The 16,946-nt window shown below is 40.8% G+C and overlaps 1 protein-coding gene across 1 annotated transcript in view; it reads left to right on the forward strand.

Annotated features, from left to right (window-relative positions):
- Positions 1-16,946, forward strand: part of LOC109917899 (collagen alpha-1(XXV) chain) — a 620,002-nt gene that overhangs the window by 480,573 nt on the left and 122,483 nt on the right. The window contains exons 11-12 of the mRNA XM_048603420.1: positions 8,937-8,981; positions 14,728-14,763. Of these exons, the coding sequence (XP_048459377.1) occupies positions 8,937-8,981; positions 14,728-14,763 (81 nt within the window). The remainder of the gene's footprint in view (positions 1-8,936; positions 8,982-14,727; positions 14,764-16,946) is intronic.

The following is a 16,946-nucleotide window of genomic DNA, read 5'->3' on the forward strand; positions in this document are numbered from 1 at the left end:
GACCCATTTCTGAAGAAGGGTCCCGACCCGAAACATCAGCTTTCCTGCTCCTCTGATGCTGCCTGGCCTGCTGTGTTCCTCCAGCTCCATACTGTATTATCTCGGACTCCAGCATTGGCAGTTCTTACTACCACTTGCAGTTATGCTGGCTTAAATTCTAGAGACAAGTCAGCATTGTTGGCTCGAGAAACAGGTTCTAAATAACAACTTATCTAGCTCCTTGACAATAGGGAACTGCTTCTACACAACGGTAAGAAATTGGACCTTAACAATGCGTGTGGTTAAATGCCAAATGGAATCATAAAAGGAAGTTCACTACCGCCTCCTTAAGGGCAACTGGGAATAGGCAATAAAGATTAGACCAGCCAGTGATGCCCATGTCCCAAGAATGGGACTGGAGGGTTTGGGTTACAAGGAGAGGCTGGATAGGCTGGGAGCGTGGGAGGTTGAGGGGTGACCTTATGAACATTTATAAAATCAAGAGGGTCATAGATAAAGTGAATAGCAAAGGTCTTTTCCCTATGATAGGGGAGTCTAATGCTAGAGGCATAGGTTTAAGGTGAGAGGGGAAAGATTTAAAAGGGACCTGAGGGGCAACTTTTTCACAGACTGTGATTCATATATGGAATGAACTGGCAGAGGAAGTGATAGATGCGGATACAGTTATAACATTTGGACAAGTACATGAATAGGAAAGGTTTAGAGGGATATGGACCAAATGCAGGCAAGTGGGACTAGTTTAGTTTGGGAAACCTGGTCAGCATGGACAAGTTGGACCGAAGGTTCTGTTTCCATGCTGTATGACTGTATGACTCTATGAACAAGATGAAAAATTGCAAATTAAACCTGATTTCAGAAAGGGATTAACCGATAAAATACCCTCACTCACCACATTTCCAAGCTCTCACACTCCCTTGAGCTGTACAAATTGAAGGACATCTATCTCCACGCTTGCATAAAACATCTGTTCATTCATGCCAATAAAAAACTTAAAGGAACAGGAGAAAGCTTTCACTGAACCAAACAAATTGGAGAATTAGTTTGCATTTATATTTGGTTCTGTAATTTAATGCATATTAATAGCATTTAAAAGAAAAATATTTACATTTTACTGTTAAATATCTTAAAAGTGTAATTTTGTAATTCTCTTAACCAATCACTCATAAACAAAAGTGGAGTACAGTGTTGTAGAACACATGATGTAATTGCATCACAGAAGTTTAAATGACTTTGTACAATTTTCCTTTCCATTGACTCCAAGCATGCTAATGATCATCTTCACTATCCTGTAAGAGTGTTGTTACTCTCACTTTCAATCCTGGATTACTATGGACCATTATCAAGTTGTGAACATTGCCATGACTTTCGAAGAACATGATGGCATGAAGCATCCATGCACTTCATTGGTCAACTTGGACTCCAGAACACTTGGGCATTCAGAAATTACATTTCGTTGATTGAAATTATCTCTTAGAATAATATTCCTGCTCTTTCATTCTCCTACTATCTGTTCATAAAACAAACTGCCTTCTTATTCTGACTAACCACTGTGCAATGTACCTATAATCAGCCTTTTTCACAGAAGATGTCAGATCAGAATAGATCTTTCCACACCCAAGGATTAGCATTTAGGCTTCCCTTATGTTCCTAACTAGAGGCTACATCACCTCCTTTCACGTCTGCTGTAGATTTTTGGAACCCTTTATCATTGTATGTTGTACTCATTACCATCCTCTAGGGTTTGACATGTTTTTCATATTCTTTCCAAATTGTAGGTTTTCTTCCTGCTACATGTAACTTCCACTTGTGGTGTCTTATTCCTAATACTTCTAGCATTCATTTTCTACACTTTTTGTAGGTTTACCTCCTATTTTGGCCTTCACTGTCTCATTGTTTCTGATATCTGATATTCTAGCGTACATATTTAACACAGAGGAAGCATGCAACTTAAGACAAGAAGAATTTTTAAAAATCTTGTAGACTGGACAATTAAGCGGTTAATGACTTTTAAATTGGCCAAATGGAAGATGATGTACTTCAGTCGGAACAATAAAAACATCAATGTGCTTAGCAATTAAGGGATTGAATGGAGTGGAAGAGTAAAGGGATCCAGGGACATAGGTGAAATATATAATTTTTAAAAGACGTATAGGTCAATAAAGCATTTTAACGTGCTATTAAAACACTGGGATTTATTTCTAGAATTAGAATTAAATTGTGATTAAGTTACGTTAACTAAAGGGAGGCGATGGCCTAGTGATATTATTTCTAGGTTATTAACCCAGAAATCAGCTCATGCTCTGGGGACCTGGATTTGAAACCCGCCACAACAGATGGTGAAATTTGAATTCAACAAAAAATATTATCAGAATAAGAATCTTCCACAAAACCATTGCCGGTTATCGGGAAAAACCCATGTGGCTCATTAAAGTCCTTCAGGGAAGGAATCCTATCGTCCTCACCTTGTCTAACGTACATGTGATTCCAGACCTACAGCAATGTGGTTGACTTTCAACTGCCCTCTGAGATGGCCTAGTTCAAGGGCAGCTAGGGATGAGCAATAAATGCTGGCCCAGCCAGCAATGCCCATGTCTCACAAGTGAATTCAAAAAGATGTTAAACTTGTATAGGACCCTGGTCACACTATGTTCTGGAGTCCATGCAACTAAAATGGACAAGGATCAGATCTGGAGCTGAGAGTTTATAGCTATCGGGAAAGATTGAAAGAATTGTACTTCTGGAAAAAATATTTTGAGGTGATCTGATTTTTAAAAAAAATATGTCTTGGATAGGGTTGATGTGGAAGTAATATTTCCACTTCTGGGAGAATCCAAACCTTGCGACCATAAACAGAAGGTAATCACAAATAAATTCATTGAGCAAATGAGGGCAATTTTCAGTACTCAGAAAGTGGTTATTACTTGACTGCCACTTTGCAACACACACAAACAATATTGACCCCAATCACAGCTGATTCTTCATCTTGAGAATCCAGAGTGAGATCTGCCAGAAAGAGGTACCATCTCCACTTCTGATTGGCTGCCAGTTCTTCGTGTCTGGGACTTCTTCATCCTGGCTCCAAATACCAGCAGAAAGCTTGCAGGCAACCAAGCACACTGACTTAGTCCAAAACTAGGAATATCCTGGTCTACATAATTCTCTATAATGTCTCTCATGGACACCTCAGATTTGCTTTTTAACTTTAGCTTTTGGCTACTTTCTGCTCTTTAATCATTCGAGCATTCTGTTTCTTATCGATTTACTACTCCATCTCAATGGCCAAGTGTACATTGTAAAGCAAATCCCAGCATTTATTTAAGTGCATCAAGTATCTCTTATATTGCCTAAACTCATATTTGTTTGTGAATGTGACACAATTATATTTACATCTAACTGCCTGTTCACTATTTATACCCTCAGTTCTTTGGATAATCTTCCATTGTTTCATTTTATATTCGAGAAAAACACTCCAAATTTTTATCCACATTCCTGACATAATTCCAATGGACATCTCTCCCAGGGATCATGTTGTCTAGGTGTCCATTATTTCCATGATACCTGGGGAGATAATTAATGGGGTGAGGCCTGCAGACGTGGGTCATTCAGCACCTGGTGCAGATATGGAGGCTGGTATAACCCAGTGTGTAGAAATGTGCAGGCCTTCAGATGGTCCCAAGTTGAAACCATCGCAATGAGGAAAATTAACATTGATAACCCTTGCCCAATGCTTAGTAAATGCTAGGTTTTCCAATTGCATGGTACAGGCTGGTGACAGAGATTTGTAAGTAAGGGTTTGAGCATTCAACTACCCCACGTAAATTAGCTACATAGGGTTACTTATGCGGAGCCACAAATGTTGGCAGTGAGAGGACCGGTGGAAAAAATTTTGGCCCAAATGTGGAAATTGAAGCCCACAGATTTTCAGGGCTCAATTTGGCTCAAAAAACCAAACAGGTCCAATGCCTGGCCCATATGGACAATCAAACGCATCTGTTTGTTTCTACACTACTATTGAAATTGGACACACCTGTATTGTCAGACTGTTAGGAAAATCAGGTACAGACATAACTCATGGCAATGCTTTGGAATTTTACTTTGAAGATGCCATTAAAATGTCAAGAAAATTAAATGCACACAACACAATGAGAATAAAATACTTTAGCACACTAAGCTGTCATAGTCTCCCTGCCACTGCCACACTAACCACTTGGTATAAGGAAGAGATGCCGATCTACTGCATGCTGTCCTCCAGTGTGACATTCGCATGGTCAGATGAAAATATTGTGATGTTGTGCATGCTTGGAATGACAAAAATAGCAGGAAAAAAATGTCATTGTACCTTTCCAGCAAAACACACCTAAGGTTTCTAAGTCAGTCCAAATTTGGATATAACTGAATATTTAATTCCGTTTAGTGCTCACCAGTAGATTGAACCCAAGGATATCCCAAATTGGTGATATTGAAAAGGAACCATTGTTGGATGAGAGGAAGTTGTTTAATATTTGTCATCATGATTTAGTCAAACTCCATCAACAACTTCCTCTCATGAAGAATTTGAAGTCATTTAGTGCTCACAGATGGACCCTGTTTAGAAAAACAATACTGTAATATAAATCTTTGTTTCTAGCAGGTCTAGCAAGACAAAAAAGAAACTAAGGACAATAAAAAAAACTAGGAGTGCTTAGAGCTCGGTGTTGGAGCAATAATTCTGAGACCCATAGATTAAAGAGCAGATGAAGTCAATCGTGCAATTGCTCCTGCAAGAGAAAGGCCATGCCTAGTGGACCCATGTGCAGCTAGTAATCAGCTCCAAGAGCTCTTGGTGGCAGTCTCTCCAATAGCATTATGGGGTCAACTTACAAAACATGGACTTCAGCAGTTCAGGAAGGCAGCTCACCACCACCTTCTCAAGGGCAATTATAGCAAATAAATATACCAAATATACATGGTTGTTAGAAACAAAGAGAATTTGTGATGCACGAAGAAGGTTATTTGGCACAGTGTGCCTGTGCTGTTGTTGGTTAAGTGATAAATTTTGGCCAGGGCTCCTTCAGCTGGGGTGTATGGATCAGCATAAACAAAGATGGGAATAGCATAAGCATTCTTTTTCATGTAATCTGGTTGTTTTAAGAAAGAGAAAAGAGACCTTCTTGCAATAAATTGCACTTTATTACTTTAGATCAGACTACTGTACATTAAGAATTGTGCAGTTTTAAAGTGAAATTGTAGCTGCTATGATTGTGGTTACTCTATTAAGGACATTGATGTGAGTCAGTCACAACTCATTTCAAAAGGTAAAGATGACACCTAGCCCAGAAAACTATATTATCATGCAAGCCCTTCATGTATTTGCTAAGTTAGTAGAGGTGTTTATTTGTTTATTTTGCAGAGTTTAGGCATCTTTAAACTTTTTCCAGTGGTGTCAATGGAGAAGTAACAAATCAGCTGCATGTTACACATCTGTCCTGATTTTCTTTTCTAACAGTGTCACATTTCAACAGCAGTACAGGAGAGAACAAATGTGTTTGATCTCCCAAATGGCCCAGGGAACTAGGTATCTTTCAGATGAGATATTGAAATGAGGCCCCTCACCCCTCTCAGCTAGATATAAAAGATCCCATTGCACCAATTTGAGGAAGAGAAGGAGAGTTCTTATGAGAGTCCTTGCCAATATTTATCACTCAACCAACAACAGCACAGGCACACTGAGCCAAACAGTCTCCTCCTGTGTCATAAATTCTCTTTGTTTCTAAGAGCAATCTATATTTATATAGCATCTTTGATGTAGTAAAGCAACCCACGGCACATTCAAGAGCATTACCAAACAGACTTGACATATTAGTTTTATTCGCTCACGGGACATGGGCATTGCTGGTTGGGCCCAGGATTTATTTGCCACAATTGCCCTTGAGAAGGTGGTGGTGAGCTGCCCTCTTGAACCGCTGTACTCCAGGTTCTATAAGTAGACCCACAACGCGTTGCAGAGCGAATTGTAGGATTTTAATGGAATGACACTGAAGAAACAGTGACATATTTCCAAGTCAGCATGGTCAGTGGATTAGAAAGGAAATTGCAGGTGGTGATCTTCCAAGAATCTTTAGATTCTGGAGAAGTCCCAGCATACTGGAATATGGGCAATAAGCCTTATTCAGAAAAGAAAGGAGACAAAAACAGTTTACTATAGACCAGTTAGCTTAACATTTGTTGTGGGAAAATGCTGGAGTATATTATAAAGGATAAATTGGCAGAGCATTTAGAAATATATAATATAGCACACATATAGATAGACATGGACAGAAAACAAACATGCAATATTATGGGTGGAGGGAAAGTCTGGGAAAGCAGTTCAGTGGTTCCTGTTCACAGCATTTGCTGAGATGGTTTTCTTATGCTGATCAGAATGCTCCTTCTTGATTTTTTCCTACTCCAGATGTTTTCACTTGTTTACAAGAGCCACGGGATAACTGGTTTCACAATTATAATGGTCCCCTACTTATTCGTTACAAGTCACAGTTTATAGCAATTGCTGAAGAATAATAAACTGTTTTTCTTCAAGCTTAAAGTGTTATTTTCCTGCAGTGAATAGAAACAGCTTCTAATTTTGTGGCGATCTGATGGCTGCTCACTCTCTTGCTCATAGCCCCAAGTTGTTACCTGGGAGCCAATCACATAGTTGTTGGCAGGCAGAAGACTTTTGTCATTGGTCTGTGGACTAGAGACCAATTATCAGTCAGCTTCTTGCTACTGATGAATTGCCATTAGTACAAAGCCCTTGGCTCCAGCTCATCTGCAAACTACACTTCAGCTGTTGCTTAAACAAGCAGTTGTGTAAACTACAGTTACAATGAGTATCACGTTACTTGTTTTCCAAAAAGTGCAGTAACCCCTCAATAATTCTTGATTTTTGAAACAGTTCTTTTCTCATCTAAGTCCACAATCAAAGACACAGAAAAATGAGAAGATTCAGTCTTTACAAATTCAAATTTCACCTTCTGCCATGGTCTGGCATTTGTATGTCTCCGGAACATTATTTTGGATTTCTGGATTACTGGTGTAGTGATGTGACCGCTATGAAACTGCCTTCCCCACAATCTATCCAGGATTTCTCTTGCACCTTTTGTGATCTGTACCGCCTAGAAGGACAGGTGCAGCAGATGCATCAGAACACCATTACCTCCCCTCCAAAACACACACCATCTTGACTTGAACGATACCATTGTTCCCTCAGTATCACTGGGTTAAAATCTGGAAACTTGTTTCCAAACAGCTGTCTGGATTAACCTACACAACATGGACTGTAGCGATTCAAGAAGGCAGCTCACTATCATCTTCTCAATGACAATTAAGAACGGGCAATAAATATACAATTATCCTGCTTCTGCTGATTAATGGGCAGTGGAACACAATGTGCAGCTCAATAGGTTTAACTCTTCTGGCTGCTGCCCTGTTAAAAGAAGTGCATTACTTGCTGAGTAGTTAGTGCCTACTGGGGACGCCTCCGCATAATTTTGCCTCCCAGCACTCATTCCCAGCTTTGTTAAATAGGTCTCCCACTCTCATCCAACAGGGCTTGTCAGACTGACCACAGTGAGATCCTGGGCATGCTTGAATTCAGGCCTATCGCTGAGTACAGCTCCTTGGCCTATCTACAGCATGGACAGCACCAGAATTCTACAATAGCAATGGCACCAGCTACTCATCCCTGGCACTGCTGGAACTGCAAAGATGCTCCAAGAAGAAGAGCAGTGTATCCTGCACTGTGATAGCTCCTGGGCTTTAGGGCAAGAAGGAATCGAGGGGTGAGAGTGGAAGGCCAGGTAGAAAGGAACGAAGGGTAGGAACAGCCTGTCAGGGGGTGGGGGAAGCCCATCACCCCACTTTTCCCAATTTATTTAAAAAAAGCACCTTCTGAATCTTGCCTGCCTCTCATACCCACCCATTTCACAGGGTGAGCTGTGTATTTTTCTGACAGTTGACCTGTTAGTAATTTTGATTGCCCATTAAATGTTTCTTTAAAAATTGCATGCTGGCTCCTGATTTCCACTGTTATACAGATCATGTCAGCAGTGTGTAGGTTAGGAGTGGGCCAGCCACCAATTGTAGACTATGTGCCCTTCACTGAAAACATACCAATTGTGGGCCATAAAATCCAGCACCACCTGTCAGCATGGAGACAAAACCCTGCTCACAACTGAGAAGCTATGTGTATTGATTATAGCCTGGAGTAGCCCAGTTGTCATGATTGACATTGAGAGTTCCATGCCTGTTTTGACAGCACCCTTGAATTGGAGCTTCTGGTGTGCTGCTGGTTTCTTGGTAAGGCCTCCCTACCCACATAGAAGATGTTCATGGATGTGTCAATCTTCCATTCTGTACACATGCTAAAGCCAGCAAAACCTTCTTTACTGGACTAGCATGTTTGCCTTAGAAAGGACTGTTTCACTAGTCTTTTGTCTTGTTAGATTTAAGTTGTCCAGGCTTCACTGCCATAAAGTAATGAGTCAATACACAGGTCTTATAAATAAACATATTGGTTCTGTCGTTCAGTTTTTTTTTAATGCAACTTTTGTTAGAGAGCCAAAGTTGATGGTTGTCTTTCCAATGCTCTTCGAAAAGAGACGAGTTGTCCATCACCATAGATACGAGGAAGCAGAACTTGCTGATCACAGGTGGAAACACTAACCCCTTGTCCTGTAACTCAATTCAGTTACAAAGACACCAAAATGGACAATTCATTCTATCCAATGTTTGTATCACTTTACAAAGGTGCCCAGAAAATTCAGTTTCTTTCAAATTGTCAACTTCAGAATAATGTGAATGAAATAGGTCAGGCAAAGAATCTACCAAAATAACCAATCTTTTATCCTTGCAGATACTGAAGGACCTGCTGTCAATTTCAAATCTAACATGTTCCTTTTGTATTTTCACCTTGGTAGGGTTCAATAGGAGTCACTGGTGTTCCAGGCTTCCACGGACAAAAGGTGAGCATCTGCATATTCAATATCAGGCACTATACAGTCAGGTGCAATCCACCTTTCCCAACCCAGTTAGACTGCTGCAGTGTTAAAATTTTCCTACTAAATTAGGATGAATTGCGTTGTTTGGGAATTCCCAATGCAGTCACAGTATAAGATATGAAATGAATATTCTGTTCTCCTGGACTGTACAACTATCACACGGACCAAACGCTGTTGCTTTTGTGTGGAGTGCCCTTTGCTGTTCTTGGACCAAACATTATGTCAATGATGCTGCTTGGCTATCTGAAGAATTCCTCGCAACAGGATAGTGTCCTTCCCAAACTTAACATAGAAAACCATGTCACTTTAGTTTACAGTAGCAGGAGTGATATTCCTCACACACCTGGAACAGATAATAATACAAGTGATCATGAGAAACACAGTTAGGTTGAAAAGTGAACCATAATGTACTGTCTTTCACTAGATTGGCCCAAGCAAGAAGGAAAGTTAAAGGTTCTACTTCCTGTACAAGGGCCTACCACCATCAGCATCTTAAAACATGTAGCAAAACATTAGAATTTCCTGTGTTTACAACAGTTATAATGCAATGTCACTAGCAGCCCATCTTTGATTTTCCAAGTGAGAGATCACCATATCACCACTGTATACCTCCGAATGTTTACAGGCCTATCCCAGAGCAGCCCCATTCACTTAGAAAGAAGCAGGCCCTTTTCACTGGATTGTGGGCTGACCTGTTGCTGTCCAATCCCAATTGAATGTCAAGGCATACCTGTCAGTGGTGCCCATTTTTCAGAAAAGTTACTAGCTGCCAGGCATCATTTTGATTATACCCTGGGACTTGGGTATCACTGGCAAAACCAGTATCTATTGCCCATTTCTATTATGTGATCTTGGGAATGCTTCCAGCAATATGCGATCAACAGATAAACATTCATGATTGTTCCAGAAATGTAGTTAGCAAATGGAAAAATAACCGTGGTTTGTGTTAGTTAAGGCAAACCACTGAATTATACATCCCTGTCCCGACAAGTGTGGTGATTGGATCAAGTGTATCAAGCTTGGATAAACAAGAACAATCTTATTCCAGGAAGCAATTAGTGATGAGTGGATAATTAGAAAAGAACGGTGTTTATTATCAAAGAACTTTGAAGTTGAGCAATTGACAGTGGTATTAGCCACACTAAGATTCTGTTTCAACACAGTACTGTGCACAGTAAAATCGTTGAAATAGAGATAAAATACTGCAGTTGCTGGAAATCTGGAATTAAAAACAGATACTCAGTTGGTCTCGCAGCATCTGTGAAGAAAGAAACAATTTAATGTTTCAAGTCCAATATGACTATTCTTTAGAAGAAGAAGTTTGACTCAAAATATTAACTCTGATTCTCCCCACACTGCAGTAAGATCATTACAGCGATAGCCTCAATATATTGTGTTTCCAAAGTAACTGAAGATGGAGTTTTCACTTTCATTAACTGTATCTTGGTGTAGTTTAGTTTTGACTCATGAGGCAATAACTTAAACAGATATTTGTGCTGTGATTCCAGTTTTTATGAGGCACTTGTGGTCAATCAATCCCATTGTCGACATGGATCTCATACCATATAAAATAACAAAAATCTATTGTCTGACTTCCATTTATTCCAAAACACAAAACTTGGCAGGATTCTGTAGCAGTAACTGAATATCCATGTCTTTCCATTTTTCTGTTAAGTTGTTCCTTCAATTCTTCTCAACAAAATTTTAAAATGACAGTTACAAAATAAATTCCTTGATTAAGGGCAGCACAGTGGTTAGCACTGCTGCCTCACAGTGCCAGGGACCCGAATATGATTCCAGCCTTGGGTGACTATCTGTGTGGAGTTTGCACACTCTCCCCTTGCCTGTGTGGGTTTCCTCTGGGTGCCCCGGTTTCCTCCCACAGCCTAAAGATGCGCAGGTTAAGTGGATTGGCCAGGCTAAATTGCCCGTAGTGTTCAGGGATGTGCAGCTAGGGGGATTAGGCATGGGAAATGCAGTCTTACAGGGATAGGGTAGGAGGTGGGTCTGGGTGGGGTGATCTTCAGAGGATTGGTGAGAGTCGATGGGCCAAATGTCCTGCTTCCACACTGTAGAGGATTCTATGATTCTCTAATTCTATGAATAATGCTGCGACTTTGTCAGTGCATTTGAAAACAAATTCATTGCCCCACTGTCTCCTTCCTTACCTCAGTAACTGGACAGTCATCATTTAAATGGAGTTCTGGAACGCATTGGGTGGGATTTTAAACTAAACAGACAAAGGCATCATCAGTAGGCCAAGAACTATTGGACACTTCAGCAGTTTTGCAGTGACTCTTAACTTGAGCCACAGCATTAGCTCCCCTGTCTGAGTTCCCCAACCAATCTGGGAGGACAGGCAGGATCACCCACTGCATCTTTCAAAGAAGGGATTTTAACTTAAAGGAACAACGGAACATTACATTACACTGGCTCAGCCACACGTGTAATAGCCACAGAAATAGAGAGAACAGCTGGAAAGCCTGCTCCCAAGATCTCTCACACTTAGCTGGACGTCCTGCTTTGGAGTCTGATGGACTGAAGTGAAATGATCCGACCCAACGATGAAGGAAGTGGACAGCCTCTCCATTTAATCAGGTGTGGATAGAAATAGTAAAGGAAGTCAGCAGCTGAAGTATGGTCCCTTCAATCTAATTTACCAAATGGGACTACTTGCATGCCCAAACAGCATAAGCAGCAAGTGATAGACAGAGATAAGCGATCTCACAACCAATGGATCAGATCTAAGCTCTGCAGTCCTGTCACATCCAGTCGTGAATGGTGGTGGACGATTAAACAACTCACTGGAGGAGGAGGCTCCACAAATATCCCCATCTTCAATGATGGAAGACCCCAGCACGTCAGTGCAAAAGATAAGGCTGAAGCATTCTCAGCAATCTTCAGCCAGAAGCTGCCAAGTAGATGATCCAACTTGGCCTCCTCCAGTGGCTCCCAGCATCACAGATACCAGTCTTGAGCCAATTCGATTCACTCCACATGTTATCATGAAACAGTTAGAGACACTTGGTAGTGCAAAGGCTAGGGGCCCTGACAATATTACAGCAACAGTGCTGAAGACTTGTGCTCCAGAACTTGCCACACAACCTAACCAAGCTGTTCCAGTACAGTTACAGCACAGGCATCTACCCAACAGCTAGGCAATTTTCCTCATAATGTCCTGTACACAAAAAGCAGGACAAATCCAATGTGGCCAATTCCCACCACAAAGGTCTACACATGATCATCAGTAAAGTGATGGAAGGTGCCATCAGCAGTGCTATCAAGCAGCACATGCTTGGCAATAACCTGTCCAGTGATGCTCAGTTTGAGTTCTGCCAGAGCCACTCAGCTCCTGACCACATTACAGCCTTAATTCAAACATGGACAAAAGAGCTGAATTCCAGAGGTGAGGTGAGAGTGACAGCCCTTGACATCAAGGCTGCATTCGACCAAGTGTGACATCAAGGAGTCCTAGCAAACCTGGAATCAATGGGTATTGGGGGAAAACTCTCTGCTGATTGGAGTCATACCTGGCACATGGGGAGATGATTGTGGTTGTTGGATGTCAGTCATCTCAGCTCCAGGACATCTCTGCAGGAGTTCCTCAGGGTAATGTCCTCAGCCCAAACATCTTCAGCTGCTTCATCAATGACCTTCCCTCCATCATAAGGTCAGAAGTGGGGATGTTCTCCGATGATTGCACAATGTTCAGTGCCATCCATGACTCCTCAGATACTGAAGCAGTCCATGTTCAAATGCAACAAGATCTGGACAATATCCAGGCTTGGGCTGACAAGTGGCAAGTGACATACGCGCTACACAAATGACAGGCAATGACCATCACCAATAAGAGACGATCTAAATACATCCCCTTGACATTCAATGGTGTTACCATCACTGAATCCCCCACTATCAACATCGAGGGGTTAACACTGACCAGAAACTCAACTGGACTCACCGCATAAACACAGTGGCTACAAGAGCAGATCTAAGGGTTTGGAATACTACACTGAATAACTCACCTCCTGACTCCCCAAAGCCTGTCCTCCATCTACGAGGAACAAGTCAGGAGTGTGATGGAATATTCCCCACTTGCCTGGATGGGTGCAGCCCCAACATCAAGAAACTTGACACCATCCAGGACAAAGCAACCCTCTTGATTGTCATCACATCCACAAACATCCACTCCCTCCACCACCAATGCTCAGTAGCACCACTGTGTGCCGTCTACAAGATGCACTACAGAAATTCACCAAAGACAGCACCTTCCAAGTCCCTGACTACTTTCATCTAGAAGGACAAGGGCAGCAGGTATGTGGGAACAGCACCACCAGCAAATTCCGTTTGAAGCCACTCACCATCCTGACTTGGAAATTTATCACTGTTCCTTCACTGTTGCTGAATCAAAAAACAGGAACTCCCTCCCTAAGGACATTGTGAGTCAACCCACAGCAGGTGGACTGCAATGGTTCAAGAAGGCAGCTCACCGCCACCTTTTCAAGGGCAACTAGGGACAGGCAATAAGTGCTGGCTCAGCCAATGAAACCCACATCCCACGAGTGAATTTTAAAAATCTGGAAGCAATTCATCAAAATGATCCGGGACCTCAGGAAGGCCAGAAAGGTGAGTGACAGAAACATGTTCAGGCGCCAAGCCCCACAGCCTGACAATTTCTCAGCATTCTCTTGCATCACGCCCCTCATAACACAGCTCAATGTTATACAGTTTGTTTTTTGGGATCCAAAATGTTCGTTGGTTTGCGACACCACTTTACATTGTATTGTGTTGTCGATTTCAGAACCCTTCCTCCCCACACACTCCCTACAATTTTCAACCAGACATCAAGGAATGGAGAAGAATGCTGAATTTTTTCTTACACTGGTGCTTTTAGTCAGAAAAAAGTGGACAGAAAGTCCAGAAGTATTCACTTTGATCATTTCTGTAGAGACAGCATTGCAAACTCAAATTGAACTCAAGTTCAAGGAAGGGATAATTTCTCTTAAGGAAAGATTGAATGAACAAAAATCAAAATAGTTGTCACAAAAACATAGCTAGTGCTCCAGATATTGTAAATGGATTAACCAAATACCACGCCTTGCATGAATGATGTTATGTCCTGTTGTGTCCCATTCTCTGAAAGAGATTAATGATTTTCTTTTCCCAAGCCAGCTAATAACGATACTGCACCTTTATGTAAAGTTCTTTGTGTAAAGGGTTGTTACAAAGCACGTCAGAAAGTGGAGAATCTGACAATTCTTTCAAATACTGCTTGGAGTGTATGAATGTTTTGCTTCTAATTTTAAGGTGGGCAAAAATTGGTGATTTATGTGGGCAATCACAAAGCGACAGGTAAGCAAGTGGATCCACACTGGTAAATCCACAAGAGGTAATTGGTTCTATGAAATTCTGCTGCATTGGAACATGCAACAGCCCTGTCGAAATATTTGCTTTGACTAAATTGAAAATTTTACTCATCGAATCATGAAATCATATAATCATGGTTTTGGACAATCAAGCCCTCCCAATGTGATTTCTTTGCTGTATAGGTCACACAGGACATAATGCACTGAAAATCTAAATTTATTTTTGAGAAATAGTAGGATCTGCCGATGCTGGAGAATCTGAGAGCTGATGTTTCGGGTCGAGACCCTTCTTCAGAAATGAAATTTATTTTTGCTCTGTTCTTACGCAATCATTTGTTTTTCTCCAGGGTGATTCTGGGAAGGATGGTGATCCAGGCCCCAAGGTTAGTCTGCTTTGTAAGAATTCTTCATTGCTTTAAGCACAATGCCCAGAAAATGCCAATGGTCCAAAAGTATCTAATGTACACAATACAGTAGTGTGTAAGGCTATCAGCAGTCGGCTCCACTGAGGCAATCCACATTTTCAAATCCTAATGAAATGATTAATGGCGGCTAAAATACAGTAAGGGTGCTGGCAGTATTATGATTTGTGTGCAATGAGCGAGCATTGGTTCGTCTTCAAAATGCAGTCTACTTTGAAATGTGCAATATTTACAACAAATGTGTCAATGCATTGAAAAACATACTTTCTCTGATAAAATCTTTAAACCATTCGTGCCTTTTTGGCTATTTTGCGTCAATACCTTCATTAGTGTTATAGCACATTGAATTGTTGCTCCCGATGTTGCTGTTTCACTGTCCTTTCAATGATTTTTGAAAAATGTGGGAAAAGATATATACTAATTTACCTTTTCAGATAAAATAATGATTACTGGTTTTGTTGCCGTGGCTAATTAACTTGTTTACATAGGTAAATAGTAACTCACCAAGGCAAGATAAGCAATCAGGATTTTGAGGAAAGTCAAATAAAAAGATAAAGTTCCTGGCTATAAACAGCATTACCTGATGAACTCTTTTTCTCAAGTAATTAACTTGCCTTCCATCTTCAGAAGCTAATTAACATTCTCGGCATTTCCAATACCTTCTATTTTCATTGCAAATTTTGCAGAATTTGATTTTTTTAAAATAATAATTATGCTATAATGCTAGTAGCTTCGATCATTGTTACATTGTCTTCCCTCGTTCTGTCTTCGCTAAGCAGTGATGTGGCAGTCAGCCTCCCATTTAAAGCTGGCAAACACCGCTAGTGACTCAAAACTGCCTGTTGGCCATCTGTGTACCCAAGGAAACTGTAAATAATGAAACTAAAATGGCTCTTGTGTACATCGTGTGGTAAATATTATAATCTGATTGGAATATTGCATGAAATCACCATTAATTAAAATACTTCATGTTATAGTAATTTTTAAGATGGAACTGAGGGTCCTGCTCATGCAGCACATTCTACACATAGCACAAAAGATTGGCAAGATACCAATTCTGGCTCACAACTCATAACACTGTGTAATATATTTTTGCTTTTATTGTTTGAGCATTAAGCACTAACTGGGCAAAATTTAGTTTAAAATGGAATAATATAGACTCACTTTCTGTTAGTGTGCCAGACATTCAGTCCAAAATTCCAGCCTTTGTTTTGTTTAAATAAAGCTGTTTGTCCAGCCATCCTCCATGTTGACAGTCAGATTATCCAAACAGTGCCTATCCTGACTGGATCACAGTCAAAGAATGGGGCCAGCATTGGGCAGAAGTGTGATGTTTCATATCCCCTCTAATGCTTTAATATATCAATGTTTTCCAATGCTTTATACTAACACATCTAATGACCATAGTATTATCACCTCCTTTTTCACTGGGCATTAGGTGTCTATACCTTAGCTGGGCTGCTCCCACTTTACTCAGCTGTTGCCCTTCTTGGTCTCTAGCATCCCTAATTCATCTTTATCCTGGAGTAAGCCTCTGTCACTCTCTTCAGGACTGTAACACTCTTCATTTACACACATGCACACATATATATTTACAGGTTCCTGAATACAGCTTGCTCATTGTTGTCCCTTACTCCTGCTCCATCACCAGCTTCTCCCTGGGCTGTTCTTCTGCTCCACCGTGTTTCTTGTATAGTCGTGCTCCTAAAAGATTGTGGACTCCAAAACAAGAGTGTTGTGAGCAAGGAAGACCCAACAAAACAGCAAAAATCCATAAAGTGCAGTAGAAATTTTTAAAAAGCCTTGAAATGATATTTTGGAGTAATATCACATAAAATGTATATATCTCCTGGATGGAGAGAGGAGTTTAAGATAAACACACAAAACATCACCCTTATCAAACTCAGAAGATACTTTCAAAACCATGGAGATCGATGAATTTGCTATGAGAAATTAATTACTGGTGGAATTTACTTAGACCAAGTATTCCATATATTGTAATTGATATACAGAAGAGAATTGTTCATCAACCTGAAACATTAAGTCTGCTTCAGAGATAGTAGGACCTGCAGATGCTGGAGAATCTGAGATAACAAGGTGTAGAGCTGGATGAACACAGCAGGCCAAGCAGCGTCAGAGGAGCA

The sequence above is a fragment of the Rhincodon typus genome, chromosome 1 (genome assembly GCF_021869965.1).
Source record: "Rhincodon typus isolate 14 chromosome 1, sRhiTyp1.1, whole genome shotgun sequence".
Taxonomy (NCBI): domain Eukaryota; kingdom Metazoa; phylum Chordata; class Chondrichthyes; order Orectolobiformes; family Rhincodontidae; genus Rhincodon; species Rhincodon typus.